This window comes from Lonchura striata, chromosome 4 (genome assembly GCF_046129695.1).
Source record: "Lonchura striata isolate bLonStr1 chromosome 4, bLonStr1.mat, whole genome shotgun sequence".
Taxonomy (NCBI): domain Eukaryota; kingdom Metazoa; phylum Chordata; class Aves; order Passeriformes; family Estrildidae; genus Lonchura; species Lonchura striata.
Window position 1 is genome coordinate 20,245,871 of NC_134606.1, and position 17,092 is coordinate 20,262,962.

At 34.3% G+C, this 17,092-nt stretch overlaps 1 protein-coding gene across 4 annotated transcripts in view; it reads left to right on the top strand.

The window, feature by feature from the left end:
- Positions 1–17,092, top strand: part of PCDH7 (protocadherin 7) — a 261,503-nt gene that overhangs the window by 50,556 nt on the left and 193,855 nt on the right. Inside the window, exon 2 of one of the 4 annotated variants that reach the window (XM_031504566.2) lies at positions 488–547. The exons of the other annotated variants lie outside the window; for them this stretch is intronic. Coding sequence (XP_031360426.1) covers positions 488–547 — 60 coding nt within the window. The remainder of the gene's footprint in view (positions 1–487; positions 548–17,092) is intronic. 4 annotated transcript variants of the gene reach the window in all.

The window sequence follows — 17,092 nt, forward strand, 5'->3', positions numbered from 1 at the left end:
AGATGAAGCGAAAAAGGAGTTGCCTGTTTGTTTTTTTGTAAAATGCCCATTTTTTTGCTTCTTTCAACTCTCTGTACTGCACTATTACCCCATCATTTAATGGAGAAGAGTTATGCTCACCACTGATACCTGAGACATCTATATCATTTTCTACTCTGTCTGCAGTAACTCTGAGTAAAAAAAGGAAGAAATTATAAATCACTCCAATTTGTCTATAATTTAAAAACAGCCTGTTTTTGGGCATAGTTTACTTAATTCCTTCTTTTTCTTAAGAAATATGAAACAGTATGCTTCTGTACATGTCTGTATGAAACAGACAGTTCTAACTGTATTTGCTGACAAAATAGTTATTCTATGCAATATGCTTGGATCTAAGGCAGAGAAGAGAAATTTTTTGCTCACTAGTAAGATCCACAGTAGAGGATAAAGTTAGCCAAACCCTACTCACATCCCAGTAAGCAGACATATATTTCTGTATTTTTTGTAGGTGGATACGGTGCAGACTACGCAGCACCCTGGCCACATTGAGGAATCATGTAAAATGAATGTATGTGCTCGTAAGTGAATTATTTATGAATTGACACTCCAACTCTAAGGAACGTTGGATCACAAAATCCATGAACACTCTTTACTCTTAATGTTAAGACATTGATTCCCAGGGGGCAGGGTTACTGCAGAACCAAGTGGACCTTTAAAGGAAAGCAATTAGAAAAAACAAAACAAAACATGATAAATCATGATGAAAACCACTTGAAACAAGAGATTCAGGTTACATTTTGGATGCATTTGGAGAGACATTAAATGGAGAATGCAAAGAAGAAAGAATCCAAGACAGGAAAACAAATGGTACATAGAAAGGTTTGGTAAGCAGAACTGATCGTAAGTGGAAGAAGAGGATCAAATACCATCTAATTCAGGAGTATGAATAGGATGAAAACACTCACAATTTTCTTCCTTGTTGCATCTTTGAAAGGACTGAGATTTGATTAGATGATTTGTTGAATTAGTAACAGGGAGTTGAGTGTGAACAAGGTTGAATTTTCAGTGTTTGAATCAATGAAGTATTTGTGGTTTGCTGAAAAAAAAAAAACCAAAAAACAATCCTGACAATATGCTAGATAAACAAAGAAAAAATATACCTCAGGACTGGAATTCTGGAAATCCAGAAAGAGTCTTAGTATTTGAAAATCTTTGACCTGCTCAGGGACATGAGACAGTGTGGAAAATGATTCAAGTCAAGTGGCATTGGGGCCTTCAGATTTTGCTGAGAGAAATGGCTCTCAAAGGAAGTTGAGGTAGATACAAAGAAGAAACTAAACATGCTAAATGACTATCAGAAAATAGGGAAATCAACAATCACATGGTGAACATAGTTTGGTTTCTAAAGACAACTGAATTCACTTGGCTAGAGTGCTCCAGACTAGAATAATTGTACCAGAGATTGTACAACTGCCAGTATCAAAACCATATATGCAGAAAATCTCTAACTCTGCAGTCACTACTAAGCTATACACATCACATAAAAACAAAGACTATAGTGCCAATTCCAATTTTATATTGTGTGTGTGTATATATACATACACTGATTTTTATATTCATTTTATATATGTATTTGGATATTACTATATATATCAGATTATGATTTAGAGAAAGGCTGAATATTTTCTCCTAAATAATTTATTTAGTCATATCCTTCATCAAAAGAAGCAGCAAAAGAGGATATTTGAAGAATAATTTTCCAACAAGGTCTTTTTCTTAGGAATAAAGCATTACTTCAGCCCACTGAAGTTTGTGATGTAAATCTGGTATAGCTGTGTGAGAAAATGACATTATATTTGTAACAAGACTGTATTTTGTGTTTTGCCTTTATAGTATGTCTTTTCAACTGTATGAGCAAAAATGCCGAAAAGTACTTTTTCTCTCCTGATTGTTATGTGTTTTTGTCTGAATTAGCTCATCCTTTGTGTTTATCCCTTCAAAACTGATAGTCTGCCTCTGTTTCTCATTTGGAGTAATTAGTTCTGAGTGGAGGAATTTATGATACAGTAGGGGCTTTGACCTCCTTATTGTACTGAGATATGTTATCAAACTTCAAAGTCAGTAGGCTGCTACCACATTGATTTTGTTTCTGTGAACAAAATCAATGAGCAAAATTAAAATAAAAAAATCAATTTTTTCATTTTTGAATTGATTCAGGTTTTCTGCATGGACATTGTTTATTTAAACTTGATTGCTAGTCTGGAACTTTAGTAATTCTGCATAAAATAAATTATTAATAAAATAAACCAAGAAAATTACGATTAAGCCATACAGGAATAAGAAGGAAAAAGATGCAAAAGAGATCAAGAAAAACACAGTTTTTGATTGGAATTCATTGTTTAAGAACATCAGGGAACTATAAAGATTGGTACCAACGTCTTTGTCAAAAAAAAAAAAAAAACAGCACAGAGGTTGCTTCTTTTGAGTTTTCTATCCCTTTTCTTTAGTTCAATTGATGCTTAGAAATGGTGTATGAAATACCTGCAGTCCATGGACCATATTTTGTGAGAGCATTTCAGAGCATTTGCAAATCTTACCTAAAAATGAGAGAAAAAAAAGGAAAAAGCCACCAAAACATTTAAGACTTAACATTTTGCAGAAATGAATGCACTAAGTATGCAAATATATTTGTGAAATATTCAGCCCTTTTCTGAATAAAGACATTATCTTAGAAAAAAAATTCAATGTGGAACATGTAAAGGCATTGTTAAGTACCTCTGATCAGATTCTTATCTCAAATATAGCAATTTTATTTCAATAAAATTATTCTTCAATGGGAAATAAAATCAAAATTGTGTCTTCTGTCTTTGTTGCAATTTCATTCTTCTGTATTTAATTTTCTGGTCAGAAGCAATTGTGAAGAAAGAACCCTTAAAAAAAATTGTGGAACTACTGTAATTTTCAGATTTCAGACAGTTTAGCAGTCAAGCAATTTGTATGGAATAAAAGCACTTTTATATTGCCTCCTCCTACAACACCAGTGAGGAAAGGGCAGCAAAACAGTGGGAGACCAAATGAAGAGTTTTTTCTTCTGTTATATCAACTTGCAAGATACTGGGAGCTTCAGAATTGCAAGTGGTAATATAGCTTTTATGAACTATTTCTTTCCTCTTTGCCTCCTACAGCTGCTTCATTGTTGGGTAGTGTCTTTTTTTATGTCAGAATGAAGGAGTGAAAGATATTTCTGACAAGTAACATTCTACTATCTGTTTGCTGTTGTCCTGCTTGGATGAGAGAAAAAATACATCCATCTGACTCTCATTTTCCTGTACTTTAGGAAGAGGTCAATTTAGAGCTTTTAAAGCCAAATCTGAATTGTCTTATTCATATGACCAGGCCAAATATATCCAGAGTTTTCTTGTTTAAGTAAAGACCATTCTTTCTCCAGTATCTCTTTATTTTCCATTGTTTTATACAATAACACTAAAGAACAAGATATGTCAGTAGAAAATTATCAGACAAATTGTGGTATGCAATTTTTTCAGCTAGTTACAAAACAAATTAGATAAATTATTAATAGGAATATTATATGAAATGGAAACCAGTGGGAAAAGGAATTAATGGTACAAGATCTCTTTTTCTCTTCTTAATGATTCTACTTCTGGTGAATGTTTACTATCACAATTTGTAGAGACACTCTCAGTGATGACAAACACAATTTTACATATAAATGATGCAGGAGAAATGGCCTTTGCAGTAGTATTCAGATTGCTAAACTATCTGTCAAACCTAGACTAAAGGATTAAATTAAGTAAACTTGCACAACCCAGATCACACTTTAGTCTCAGGGTGAACAACACAATTCAATTCAAGTAAATTGTTTTTGCAAAGGCTCATAAACAATTTAAAATCTTCACCTGAGATTTCTCAAGCTTATAAAGAAACTGTCTCTTTTTGCAAGCTTCATATAGACACATAACAACAGATTCTTGGATTCATCCACTCGCCATTTAAAAAGTCGGGGAATCCATGCTTTAACCCATTACTCATTTTACTCTTTGAGTGTCATTCAATAGACTGAATTTTGCTGAGCTAGTAAAAGATAGCTTTGTACTCTCAAATGCACCCGCTGTATTTAAATTTCCAATGTATACTTGATTATGCATTCTTACAAACTCAGTATTATCTCCCTTTTCATTGGGAAAAAATTAAGCTATTGTGCTTGCAGACATTATATCTGACTTTTGACATTTCATTTAGGGAAAATTATAAATATGTGAAATGCTGTTCCATCTTCTATTTTGTTCTCAATATATTACCAGAATCTACATTAAGAGATGATGAGTATGACAAATGTTTTAAACCCTTTTTATCACCATGAACTTGACTACAATTTCATTGCTTAGCATTAAGCTCTTTGTTTTTGTTGGAATGTGTTCCTGAAATATCAAGAAGCCACAATCAAATTCTATTCTCCAACATACCCCAGTAGATTATAATTTCAGCAGTGAGTTTTCCTTTGATCTGCAGTTCCTAGGAATGGCATCTATCACAGGAAACCAGTTTGTTGCCCTTTTGAAGGAATTTATGGTGTTAATGAGGAAGAAAAAAGAAAAGGTTTGTTATGACTTCTGGCAGTTACATTCAATATTCTTCAGTGGTGGAATTCAAGAAAGGCATTAATGTTTCTACATTTAGTTTAAAATTAATTACCTTCCAAATCAGATTAGTTTTCACATTCAAACAGTCTTAGTCTATCCCAGTAACACTATTTTGACTAGCAAGCGCCAACCAGGCTAATTAAAAGAATTCAATTTTTTATTATTTACACATATAAATACTATATTTGCTTATATATTATCTATGAGAAATATGACAGAGAAAAATGGATTTTAATAAACCTGATTATGCACTATAGCCTATTTTATCAGACCTAATTATCTGTTTGTGTTACATTTTGCAGAGTTTTTATTCTGGAAAGCAGGATTTTGAATTGGCTTTTGACATAAAATAAACTTTCGTTAAATTGTGAAACCATATGCAGACAATTGTTTCTGGATAAAAGGTATCACTTCTTGAATATTGTCTAGAGAAATTTTATTTTAGCAAATACGAGCAAAAGAGTAGTATATAAACTAATTAAACTAATAAGAAGTATGGGCAGAGTTTGATATCATAAATGTCCATCTGCTTTTCTCTTTTAGTCTTAGAATAATGATCATTTTCTTCTGCTATCCAGCCCTATATTGTGAGAATGGTAGAAGCACACAGGGAGTAAAGATACCTCTAGCCAGTCTCAGCTTTCACCTGTAAGAAGGGAGTTAGCCAGTTACACAGGCATAATTTTAACAGTTGAATTATGAATATGCTAAAGTTTGGCATCTCACTTAGATGCATAGTATCACAATCAGTAGGATGTAGGCACAGTGGGCATCCTTTCATTCAGCCTAAGTTGTTTTTCTAATATTTAGGATGAAATATTTTTGGTGTCTCTGAGAGTCTATAGAGAGACTCAACCTCAGAGGAATTTTATGCATTCAAGCTCAAAATCTTTCTGCATCTAATGTCAGTTAACATGGAACAATTTTAAGTAGAAATGTCTCATCACACTTGGTTTGTTTTAGCATACATCTAATGATAGAAGACTGTATGTTTGACTTTACTGATGTCACAACACCATTTCTATGGAAGGGCAGAAAATCAGTCTACCTGTTGAAGGGCTAGAAACAAGAAAATTCATTCTCTGTTCCTAGATCTGCCACAAGTACCCACTTCTTTGGGGTTACACCCATAAAAAGGGTGATTTTCATTGTCTCAGTCAGAGAAAATTTTTTGATTAATTTTTTTTTTTGGTGAATTTTTCAGAGTAAATCCTTTTTTTGCTTAACAGCAATGAGTTACCTCCTGGACAAAGTGTTCGAAAGAGATATTAACTTTCATCACTATGTATATGGGACAGTTACACACACACACACATACACACACACACACACACACATATATATATATATACATACATATATATATATATATACTTCAGTGCACTTTTGTCAAAAAAATGCTTTAGATTTAACCATGCTGCAATTAAGAAAAAAAAATTGCAGGTTACATTTTTTATGCTTAAAAATTCAAACATTATTAAAATTTATTATTACATTTATATTTTATGTTGATTTTGAATATAGTATTTAATGACTGTGAAATATGAATATATTGGCATGGTTAGTGGGTAAAGTCTTTCAACAAATTGGAGAAAACACATGGAAAAAATAGTATTGTGAAACCATTGATTATATACTCAGTGCTGGTAGTGACACAATACATGAGCTTTGTCCTGAGAAGCTTACATTATAAAGAGAAAACTAGACAAGCTGAGGGAGATTCAGTGTTTTTCTTGTTGCCTTCATTCTGCTTCCATCCCTTATTTTGAAATACTCCCCAGGGACCACATTAAAAAGTTGTGAATTAAAGCTCCAGGGAGCCTGAAAGAAGCAGCTATAGGCAGTGTTGTGGAATAAAAAGAGTAGACTTCCTGATGCAATTAGTCAGGTGTTTCCTATGCACAAGAGAGAGTCACAGTGCAAGGAAGATGGTGAAAGGAGAATGAAAATTGTACAGTTACATTTGCTGTAAAATTTACGTCATGTCATGACACCATGTCATGCTCAGCCTGTTTTTCAGATGCTTAAAAGTATGTGAAACCTGAGCACCTTGCAGTGATAAGGAGTTGATAATTGCTGGTTACATGTTGAGTTCAGTTTTTGATCTTTCAGGGAAGATCAGTTTGAATATTTTTGTTAATCTTGAACAAAGATTGTGCCTTTCTCATGTACAGACATTGAATCATTCCTAAAGTTACTTGAATGGATGCAGGGAAGTAAACCAAATAAAATCTCTATATACTACCTCTAGTTTTCCTCTATTTTTCTTACATTGGTGATGTTGATTTCTGGCATAAATATTAAAGTAATGAAAAGGTAAAGACATAGCGGCAGTAATAATAAACTGGATTTAATTTTTTTATCTCCCATTTAAAAAGCAAATTTAATTTTTAAATATAGCATTAGAATTTGAATATGACACAATCTCATTTTGTATTGTGTTGTGGAGCACTTCTGTGCAGCCTTCTGCACTTTGCTTTTAGTCATTCTCCCTGAAAGTAGAACTGTCAGTGAGCAGTACCATACAGATTTTGATTTCACTTGAAAAGTTATTTTGGATAGGACAATTTTTGAAAAATACATACTATTTTTATACATGTCTTTAGGGTGATTTTTATATTAATTTTTTTGTACCTTTGATTGAGTTTGTGGCTTATTTTAATGCATTTCAAGTAAAAAGTGCTTTCAGAAAATAGGATTTCTAACTGGGAGGTCAGACACTAATGTCAGAATCTCTTCTTTACAGAATTCATTACTGTAAGTAATGATAGAAGATGATACATTAGCAAGTCTTGAAACAAGGCAGAAGATTTTTGCCATTTAGTCCATTAACTTTCTAGACTCCTCTTGATATTTTTTTTTAGATTTCTGCTAATATACAATATATGCATACAACAGAACATATTTCTATCTTATCGCCTACTTCAATAGAGGCTGCAATTATACCATGAGCTCCATTAATTTCAAAGGAATTATCTGTTTACTACATAGAACTGGGAAGTGGGAATTGGGGATCTTGTTAATGACACTGACCTACTATCCTGGGATGAAAGAAGCCACCTTAGATCTCTGCGCCTTGACTGTCTGGCATGTTAAATACATGTAGGACTTACATTACAGTATATTATAAGAATTGTTTAACTAAATTCTATCCATAATACATGAGTGTCAATGGGAATTTGCTGATTTATGCCCTAACACAAAATTTACGGAAACTCTTTACCTGCACATATGCAGTTTTTATATGTTGAAGTAAAAAAAATTAGAATGTTGAGGTCTGGCATAACAATTTCAGCTTTGCCATTGTCAGAAATTTTTTCTCCTATTAATATGATGGGGACAAAAAGGCAGATAATTGTCCTTAAAATGTAACCATTTCATTTTTGGCATAATTTATTGAACCTTTCTCTTATAGTGCACTGACTCTGCTGGATTTCTGGTGTTCTGGCCATGTTGAACTGCACCAGGAGAGACTTATAATGACTATTATAGTTCATGTAGGAAATAGTGTTGAATTTTCAAAAATCTTTCCTATTACTTACTCCAGTGTAATCACATCTTTGAAACAATATGACCCTTTAGTGTAACTACCAGACAGGTGGACAGATGGCTATCCACGTCTTGCAATAACCAGTGTGAATTCAGCCACAGGTGGAAAGATTCTGGGCATCTGTATCATCTCTCTGGCTTAATCTGTCTCTCAGGGCCTGTACAGATGCACTAGCTGCTTCTCTACATGCCATAACTAGGAAAGATAAGGCAATTGGAATTCTTGTCCCCAGATATGGATATCAGTGGCTTCAACAAGACTGGAGTCATAACTCACTGTGTGAACTTCATGATTTTTTGCACATCAATAGACTTTATGTTGCACATATCTAATACCTCATTGTATATATCCAAACTTTTATAATACTTTGCAGTACTGCATTTAAGGACAGAATATAAATAAATATGGCAAATCTCTATATTTAGGAAAAAGTAGAGTGAAAACATTACCGGAAGAAGTCATACTGTTTAAAAAAAGTGGAAGATTAAATTATCATTAGATCTTTTGATACTAAATTCTAGAGTCTATTGAAATTCTGCTGAAGATATTTGTACTTTGTGTGGATAGAATGACTGCCAATCATTCTTCCCTTATCTATTATCTTATTCAGATTAATACTGGTAAGCTTGAAAAATCATAAGTAGCTTTAGCCACTCTGTAATCTGCTTTTAATAAAAATAGGAATAGGAATATAGCCCATATGGTAACCTGGATGATCTATCTTGAATTATTTCTGGGATAAGATCAAATACATACCTGAGTTTTGGTTACATACCCAATCTATAATTATTTTCATTAAAGAATAAAATCTCCTTTAAATACACTTAGGCTGAGGCCATCTGTTAATTTCATAAACCCTAGAACCTCATCCTAAGTTTTTATACTGAATAAACCTACACTATCTTACCATGGAGGTCATAACATCAGAGGAGGCAGTTGTGAGATGAGCTTGGAGTGCTACATATTGGAGTGAAAGGATGAACAGCATTTGACTTTTAAAACACTTCTGACTCAAGGAAGTAAAAGGAAAATGCAAGTCAGTGATTTCAGGAGGGTTTGAATCAGGATTTAGTGTGGTAAACTGTCAAATTGTCTGGTGTTATATATGACTAGGTGAGCATAAAGAGTATGCTACTTCATAGAAAAGACTTCCAAATAATCGTATCAACATATAATAGAAAAATAAAATACTTTGTATTTTTACTAAGCAATGGGTTTCTATTAATTGAAAGAGTAGGTGATTTCAGAGAGAGAGAAAAGAGTTGATTTTAAAAAATCTAATATTAACTCCCTATTGGGGTTTCAGACTTGTGTTTAAAACAATAGTCCTATGTTCCTGTTTCTGAACTAGTCATTAAGAAGAATATACAGCAGACAAATCATAATTTTGACTTCCCTTTAAAATTATGGATCCATATTTGTATTACACTGTCAAGAGACTACTACAGCTGCTTAAAAAGCCTTGCTTCAGCAGTGAAGAAGCAGCATATCATGTACTAAAGCTAACAGCAAGCATGCAAATCTTAAAATGATTTATCACCAGGGTAGTGTTGGGGCATTTCTAAACCAGAGGGTTCCAATCAAGCTGTGTGAAGTCTGTAGTGATACAAAGGAACATTTTTTTGATTGTCAGAAGGTGCTATGGGCTCAGAGTTTGCTCCTGCATTTCAATGGCAATATGAAATGCTGTGAAAATACAGAATCTTAATATGTATAAAATTCCTCATATTCTTTTTATCCTTGTAGGCACCAGACAGTTTAAAATACAAGAAGTAATTACATTTCCTTAAACTGTTTTATTAAAGTTGCTTCTGTGACAATTGTTTGTTGTGGTGTAACAATAGCATCACATTCCTTGGAGTAATATGTGAGAATTGGATAACATAATGGACTTCCAGGGCCTTTGTGAAACACCATTTTTTTTGTTATTAAATAAGTATTAAATAAGTACCAGCCTGTGTATTTTTGTATTAAATAAGTACCAGCCTGTGTTTGTGGGTTAATATATGCATACCATTTGGAATGTACTTAGTGACATTATGTAATTCACAGATGCTTTATTATTCAAAGTACTGTGCATTCATAGTTCTCTGTAGTCACTATTGTGCAAAAAAATCTAATGAGGGAGAGTCTGTGTGTATTGCTACTTTTTTAGTCTTTTAAAATTCTCATTCACTCATTCACAACAGAGGGATGTGGTACCCTTTCCTGCATCTTGACTCATAGAGTGGAAAGGATTAAAAATATGGATTTCTCATACACACATTGTGTGTGTTTATTTCCCATTGTGAAAATACAGGGTAGGACACAAAAAATCCCAAAATCTTACCTTTCCACTGTATTTGGATTTTTCTCTAATTTATCTATTTGAGAGGAGATGGTTAGTCTAAGTATTAGATAAGGATTTTACGTGCAGATTTTATAGACATTAATGAAATCACACTGTTACAGACAGAAGTGAACTAAAGAAAAATGAGAAAGCTCCTCAGTTGCTGTTGTTGTTATCTTAAATCATATTAGAAATGCCTTCTCCAGCTGGTTTACCAATTCACTTTCCTTGATTTCATCATTTGATCAGCACCAGACCTCTAGCTGATGAAAGAGAAAGTCCTTGTTACTGATTGCAGTGGCATTAATCATTTTCTATTAATAAAAAACCCATAGTGTCTCAGTGCAGTAGTTCTGCTGGAGACCTAATAAATCATAAGAATTAAAAGATCTTCAAAAATCCTTACTGGAATCAGATTTTTTATTTAGAATTCTGATGCCCCTTTTTTTAAACCTCTTTCTTTGTTTTCTTATGAGTTACCTTCTTTTTTTTTTTTTTTTTTTTCCCCTGTGACTAATGCATTCTTCATCACACATTTTTGAACCAGCTTTTATCTTTGTACTTGCTTGGTTGGACTTTTTGGACTGTGTAACCATAAACCCTTAAATTGTTTTTTTTTCTATAACCATATTTATCATTATTTTATTGCGTGTTATATTATCCTTTTAATTATTACAATGAAATGTAGCAATTCACTTGGTAAAAAAATATTCTCACTTAAACATTCAGTTCTTTAGATTTAGCTTGTGTGTTTTTATATACAGTGGCAACTTCTTGGGATTGTGTTTTTTTCCTTTTTCCTTCTGGTTCTCCATAGGGAATTATTCTTCCCTGGAAATGCTTTTGGTGAAAATTGAATCTCCCTGTGTTTAAGTTCCCTGGTGTACAGGTCTGTCATCTCTAACTACCTGACTTTGTGGAAAAGAAAGGTGTAGTCCTATGTAGTTTAACCTATCTCTGACTAATATCTTGCAGGAAAAACCAGTTTACAATGTTCCAGCTTTTTTTGTTGAGCTAGTGATAGCCTTACCTTTGCAGAGTCTGGGATCAGTATTAGGAAAGTAAATACTTGAATAAAAAAACTCACACTTTTGTAAATGAAGTACTTTTCCACTTAGTGTTTTGAAACTATGCTTTCAATGTATTTAATATTCAGTCATGCACATTGAAGTTCTATTTATTTATATACCACTGCAGTAAATACACAAGTAAAGCCCTTTAGAGCACAACATAAACTTCAGTCAAAATGCTGATAAGGAGAGTGCTGACAAACCCAAAGAACACAAAGACTAGTGTAAAATGTGTGGCAGAGATGGAAAAGTCAAGTTTATGTCACATTTAAGAAGAGTTAGTGTAAGAAGCCATTAGGAACGTGATTTTTTTTCTAAATTACCCATGTCCAATGACCTTTATTAATGTGAAACATGATCCTGAAAATATCCTTCATTCTGTGCTATTATTCTGGCCTCCCATGACTGTGTTAGTGATTGGCAAGCTGTAGTCTTCATTCTGGATGAAGTTACAATATTCCAACTTTGTTTTCAGAGCTGTGTCACCTTTGTAGTATTTTCTAATACAACTTTGATAATGAGATGGTTGGGTCCAAAGCCCCACTTTGAAGTCTAGCAGTGGTCTATGTTTAAAATTTTTAGGACAGAACTTGCTGAACTTGCTGTTCTTACTGAATAGAATCGGCAGAAAACATAAAGCATTCACTGTTCATTTTGATTCGACTTGCAAAATGTATGAAATGTCATATGAATGATGTCTTGGCAAAATAGCTTACATAGTCTCCCAAATGGTGAAAAAGGCCTTTTTTGGAGCTCCAGTGGATAGCTCAGAACTCTTCCTGAAAGCAGACAATGTAATTAATTCTAATTATGTTCTCTGCTTCAGTTTTTGTTGGCTTTGTGAAGAATAATGGATTAAGGTTTTTAATGGTTTAATATCTAAACTTGAGAAGCAACTGAAAATATTTGATTAATTCCTATTTTACAAAAGAAAATATTAAAATGTCTTTTCCTTGTGGACACTGGTCTTTTCTAGCTGTTTAGTTCACTCCCCCTCATGTCAGAGTTGGTAACTGGGTGTTAATCTTACTCGGGCAGATTGATACCATCTTTACACTGTACAAGGGCACCAAGCAAATTTCCAGTCATGGAAATCTTATTATCATACACAGGAGCAAGACAGGAGTTAGAGTCTGTGTCTGGTTCTTTGTCGGCATGATAGCAATTTCCAGATTTAGATCTGATGAATATAAATGGACAAGAATATGTATTCTACACAATGTATAAAGCAAAATGCCCAGGGCAAACTAGCTGCTGTTTGGTTTTATATGGAAGAAAATATAAAAAGCAGCAGTTAGCCTGTTTTTGTCCCTCTAGAATTTCTCCTACATTCACTAAGGTCACCTATTGGAGACAGTCTGGAATTTTTCTGTTTCAGATTTTTGTTTTTATATATGTAGAGAACATTGTAAAGAAAGAATACAAAGAGAAGGATGAGACAGCTGATATCTTGAAACTGGACTGCTCACTGTAATGCCAAAGATAGGTGTAAAAATACAAATAATGAACAAAGATCAACAAAGAGTTCTCTAAAGGGAATAATTTTTGCATTTTGTAACTAGGTTCCAGCTACAGAATTAAAGAATAGTTAGGGTTGTGAGTGACCTCCAGAGATTACAGGGTCACTTAGAGCAGGAACTCATCCAGGTGGGTTTTGAATGTCTCCAGAGAGGGACACTCCATGACCTCCCTGGGCACCCTGTTCCAGGGCTCTGCCATCCTTAGTGTAAAGCAGGTCTTCCTCCTGTTGAGATGGAATTTTTTGTATTTTATTTTATGATCATTGCTTCTTGTCCTTTCACTGGCACCACTGGAAAGAGTGTGCCATCATTCTCATGACACCCAAGTTTAAAATGTTTGTACATATTGATGAGGTCCCCTCTCGATCTTCTATTCTGTAAACAGGCCCAGTTCCCACAGTCTATCCTCATAGGAGAGATGCTCTTGATCCCTCATCATCTCTGTGGCCTCTGATGAGCCCTTGCCAGTAACAATTTGTCTTTCTTGGACTGTGGAGATCAGAATAGAGCCCAATACTTCAGATGTAGCCTGTAGGACAGAGTAGAGTGGGAGGATAATATCCCTGGGCTTTCTGGCCACACTCTTCCTGTTGTGCTTTGGGACTGGCCCTCCTGCCTGCAATGGCATTGCCAGCTCATGGTGACCTTGTCACCCACCAACACTCTCGGGTTCTTCTCTGCAGACCTTCTCTTTACAGATTTCCCCCAACCTGGGCTGGCACTTAGGATTATTCATCCCCACGTTCAGGACCCTACGCTTACTTTGGTTGCACTTCAATAGTTTTCTCCCCAACCAGCCCTCCAGCCTTTCAAGGTCCTGCTGAACAGCAGCACAGCCTTCAGGTGTATCAGCTACTCTCCCCATTTTGTATCATCAGCAAACTGGCTTAGGCTACACTCTATTTAGTCCAGGCTGCTGATAAACAAGCTGAAAAAGGCTAGATTCAGTACTGACCCCTGGGGAGCAACACTGCTTATGAGTCTCCAGATGGATTCTGCTTCACTGAATCTGCTCATGACTCTCTGAGCTCTGCCATTCAGCCAATAATGCCATTTAAATGGAGGATGCTGAAAGAAACTTACCTGATTTGAAACAAATAACTAGACCCTTCACATAAATATTCCATTTACCTGCATGTTTGAATGGGGAAGCTGGAAAGACCCTCTTCTGTGGTGCAAAATCAGTCAAAACACAATGAAGATTTAAAAACTAAGCACAAAAGATTTTATTAATTTTTATATAACATATTTTTTTAACATGTGTTAAATTAAAAATCTAATACAATGAATGTCCTAAAGTGAGCACAAAACTAGAATTCCTTGACTTCGCTTCACTGGGATGAATTCCAGCCTATAAATCTAAATGTATTATACACAATGTGATGTATGAGGGATAAGGGGATGAAGCCCTTCAGTGTACACTTAGATATAAGAAAACAGTAGAAAAGAACTAAAGAGGACTTGGTTTACATAAACTAGGTGTAAGAAAATTAAAACTCATTGATGCACATTCTGTAAATGTTTCATACTTAATTCTGCCAGTGTTTGTTATGTTTGTCTTTCTATCCATATGTTATATTTGATTTCTATCCATAAGACAAAGTAGCTGTTTTAATTGTTATGAATAATTTAGCTTTTTGTTTCAAAAGCACTGATATTTGTTCTTTAGGAAAAAAAGGAAAAAATGTACTTTAAAAGAAATGGTAAGCAGAATACTTTTGTAGCCCTTATGATGAAATATTCTCTGTTTGTTGCCTATATGACAGCTCTGGCAATATTATAAATACTTCTAACCTTCCTCTTCCAACTTAGCTACACTCGTGAAGATATATGTTGAGGGCATCTTAAGCATAAAGAAAACAAAGATGTTAAGGTATAAAACAAATATGACAACTAGCATTTTTAACCTGTATAGATTTGGAAAAGATTTATACTGTAAATCAAAGGGTAATTTCTTTGTGCATCTCTGGTGTTTAAGAAACTCTCCTATATTGTTTTTCTCAGTGCCAAAATTGTTCTATTCTATGTCTTAACTCTTATATTCTAGAAATGAATGGATAAGTTGGTTATTTAAAAAATTAAAAATATTCTCCATTTTGGCACATATAGGGTCTCAAAGTAGTTGGCAATTAGATTTATGCACTAGTGTGGTGATGAGGAAGAATCTCAGACTCATCACTTTCATTATGGAGCATCAGGGAAAGCTATGGGAATAGCATATAAGCTCCTGGCAGCCAGGAGTAGTCACCCATTCTTTTCATTTAACTGCAGCCATACTGGTGAGCCTGTAAGGATGCTTAAGTCATCCTTTATGGCTTGATGATGGACTTACAGAAGTTAGAAATAGACAAAAGAAAAAAAATTGAAATATTTTGGTCATAGGAGGCAAAGAAATTATTAAATAGATACAGGAACAAAGTGAAATAGAACTTGAAGTGAAGAAAGAAACTATCCTCCATTCCCCACAATGAGGCATAATAAAGAAATAAATGCACCAATAAATAAGTTAATGAAGGTGTACAAAAAAAGTGTCTAAAAAAGTATTTTTCTCATATAGTATTTAAATGACTTTGCAAAAGAAAAAAGTCACATTAACTGGTAATGAAATGGGACAAAGGCAGTCCTACTGTCACAGCACAGCATCATCTCCTTTCAATTTTTAGTTTATTGCTTGCTGTTCAGGATTTGTTTACTTTGAATTTAAAAATTAAATTAATGAGTAATGGAAAAAATTAGATGCAATTTTTGGTCAGAATAATAAAAGTGAAGTATGAAACAGCCTCCTATATGATGATGCAAGCACAAACCAAGGAACAGAAAAAGGCTTCAAAGGGTCTGTAACTCATGGAGCAAAGGAAATAGTGTATTTGTTGATGCTTCTCCTTAGCCCACAGAAACTCTTCTGTATATATACCTTATAATTAGGGCTTCATGTGCCTGCAGGGAGGGTACACAGCCAGGGAGCAGCCTTTATGCACAGCATGCTATCCTAGCAACCTGATAGATTTCCAGCAGAAATTTGTGTGGGAGTTAATGCTGATCGTTGCAGAGTTAACCCATTTTTGGATAGAATTATGCACAGCTGTTATGGACTAGTCAGTATAGTCTGCCTTCTGAAATCTATAGGAGAAGAACTTAGCATGTTCATATTTGGATATTACCTGGAATTTCCTCACTCATCTACCAGATCTCCTTGTGAAGGGTAATGTGTTATCAGGCACATAGGATTATGCTCACTAACTGTGCTCTTAACATCCCTTAGATTTGGCATTTATTTGCCACCTAAGCATGATATGAGTTTTGAGTCTGTATGTTGCTCAGTTATACCTGAATAGCCGTTTTTAAAAGTGAAATTACCATCTGAAGCTGAGCTCTTGTCAGTCTGAGCCAGAGCCCTAGGACCAATATATGAGCAAATGTAAATGAATACAGAAGTGACTGAGAAAGGGATGAGGAGAGGAATTGTGTTTCACTGAGAACTCCAACATCAATAGATATTTGGGACCACAATATTTATATCTCTTGTCTTTGCACTTTCCTCAGGTCAGAGCTAGAAAAAGATTACTATGGCAGAATGAATAGCATATATATGTCTTGTGGCTGTGTTAATCTTATGCAGTATTTTAAAAGCATAGAGAGGAATATCTCTTTTGGGTGTGCAGAGAGTGGGAAATTGCCTAATGGTCAAGTGTGAAAGAGTAAGGCTGAGGAAGAGACAGATTTCTGAATCTATGACAAGCTGTAGGGACTATTTTCAGCTTGTATAATTGAATTTTGAACCACTGGAAGAATTTATGTGCACAATTTCTGCTGCTTTCCATCACCAGAACAAAACTTCACTGCATCACAGTCTGCCTAATCATCTGACATCCTCATTTCTCAGCAGAAAAACGAGATCTTTTTGATAGTAAATGTATGTTTGCATAAAGTCTCAATGACATTAAGCTGTAAAAATTCTGATTTTAGCTGTCAATTTTATTGTT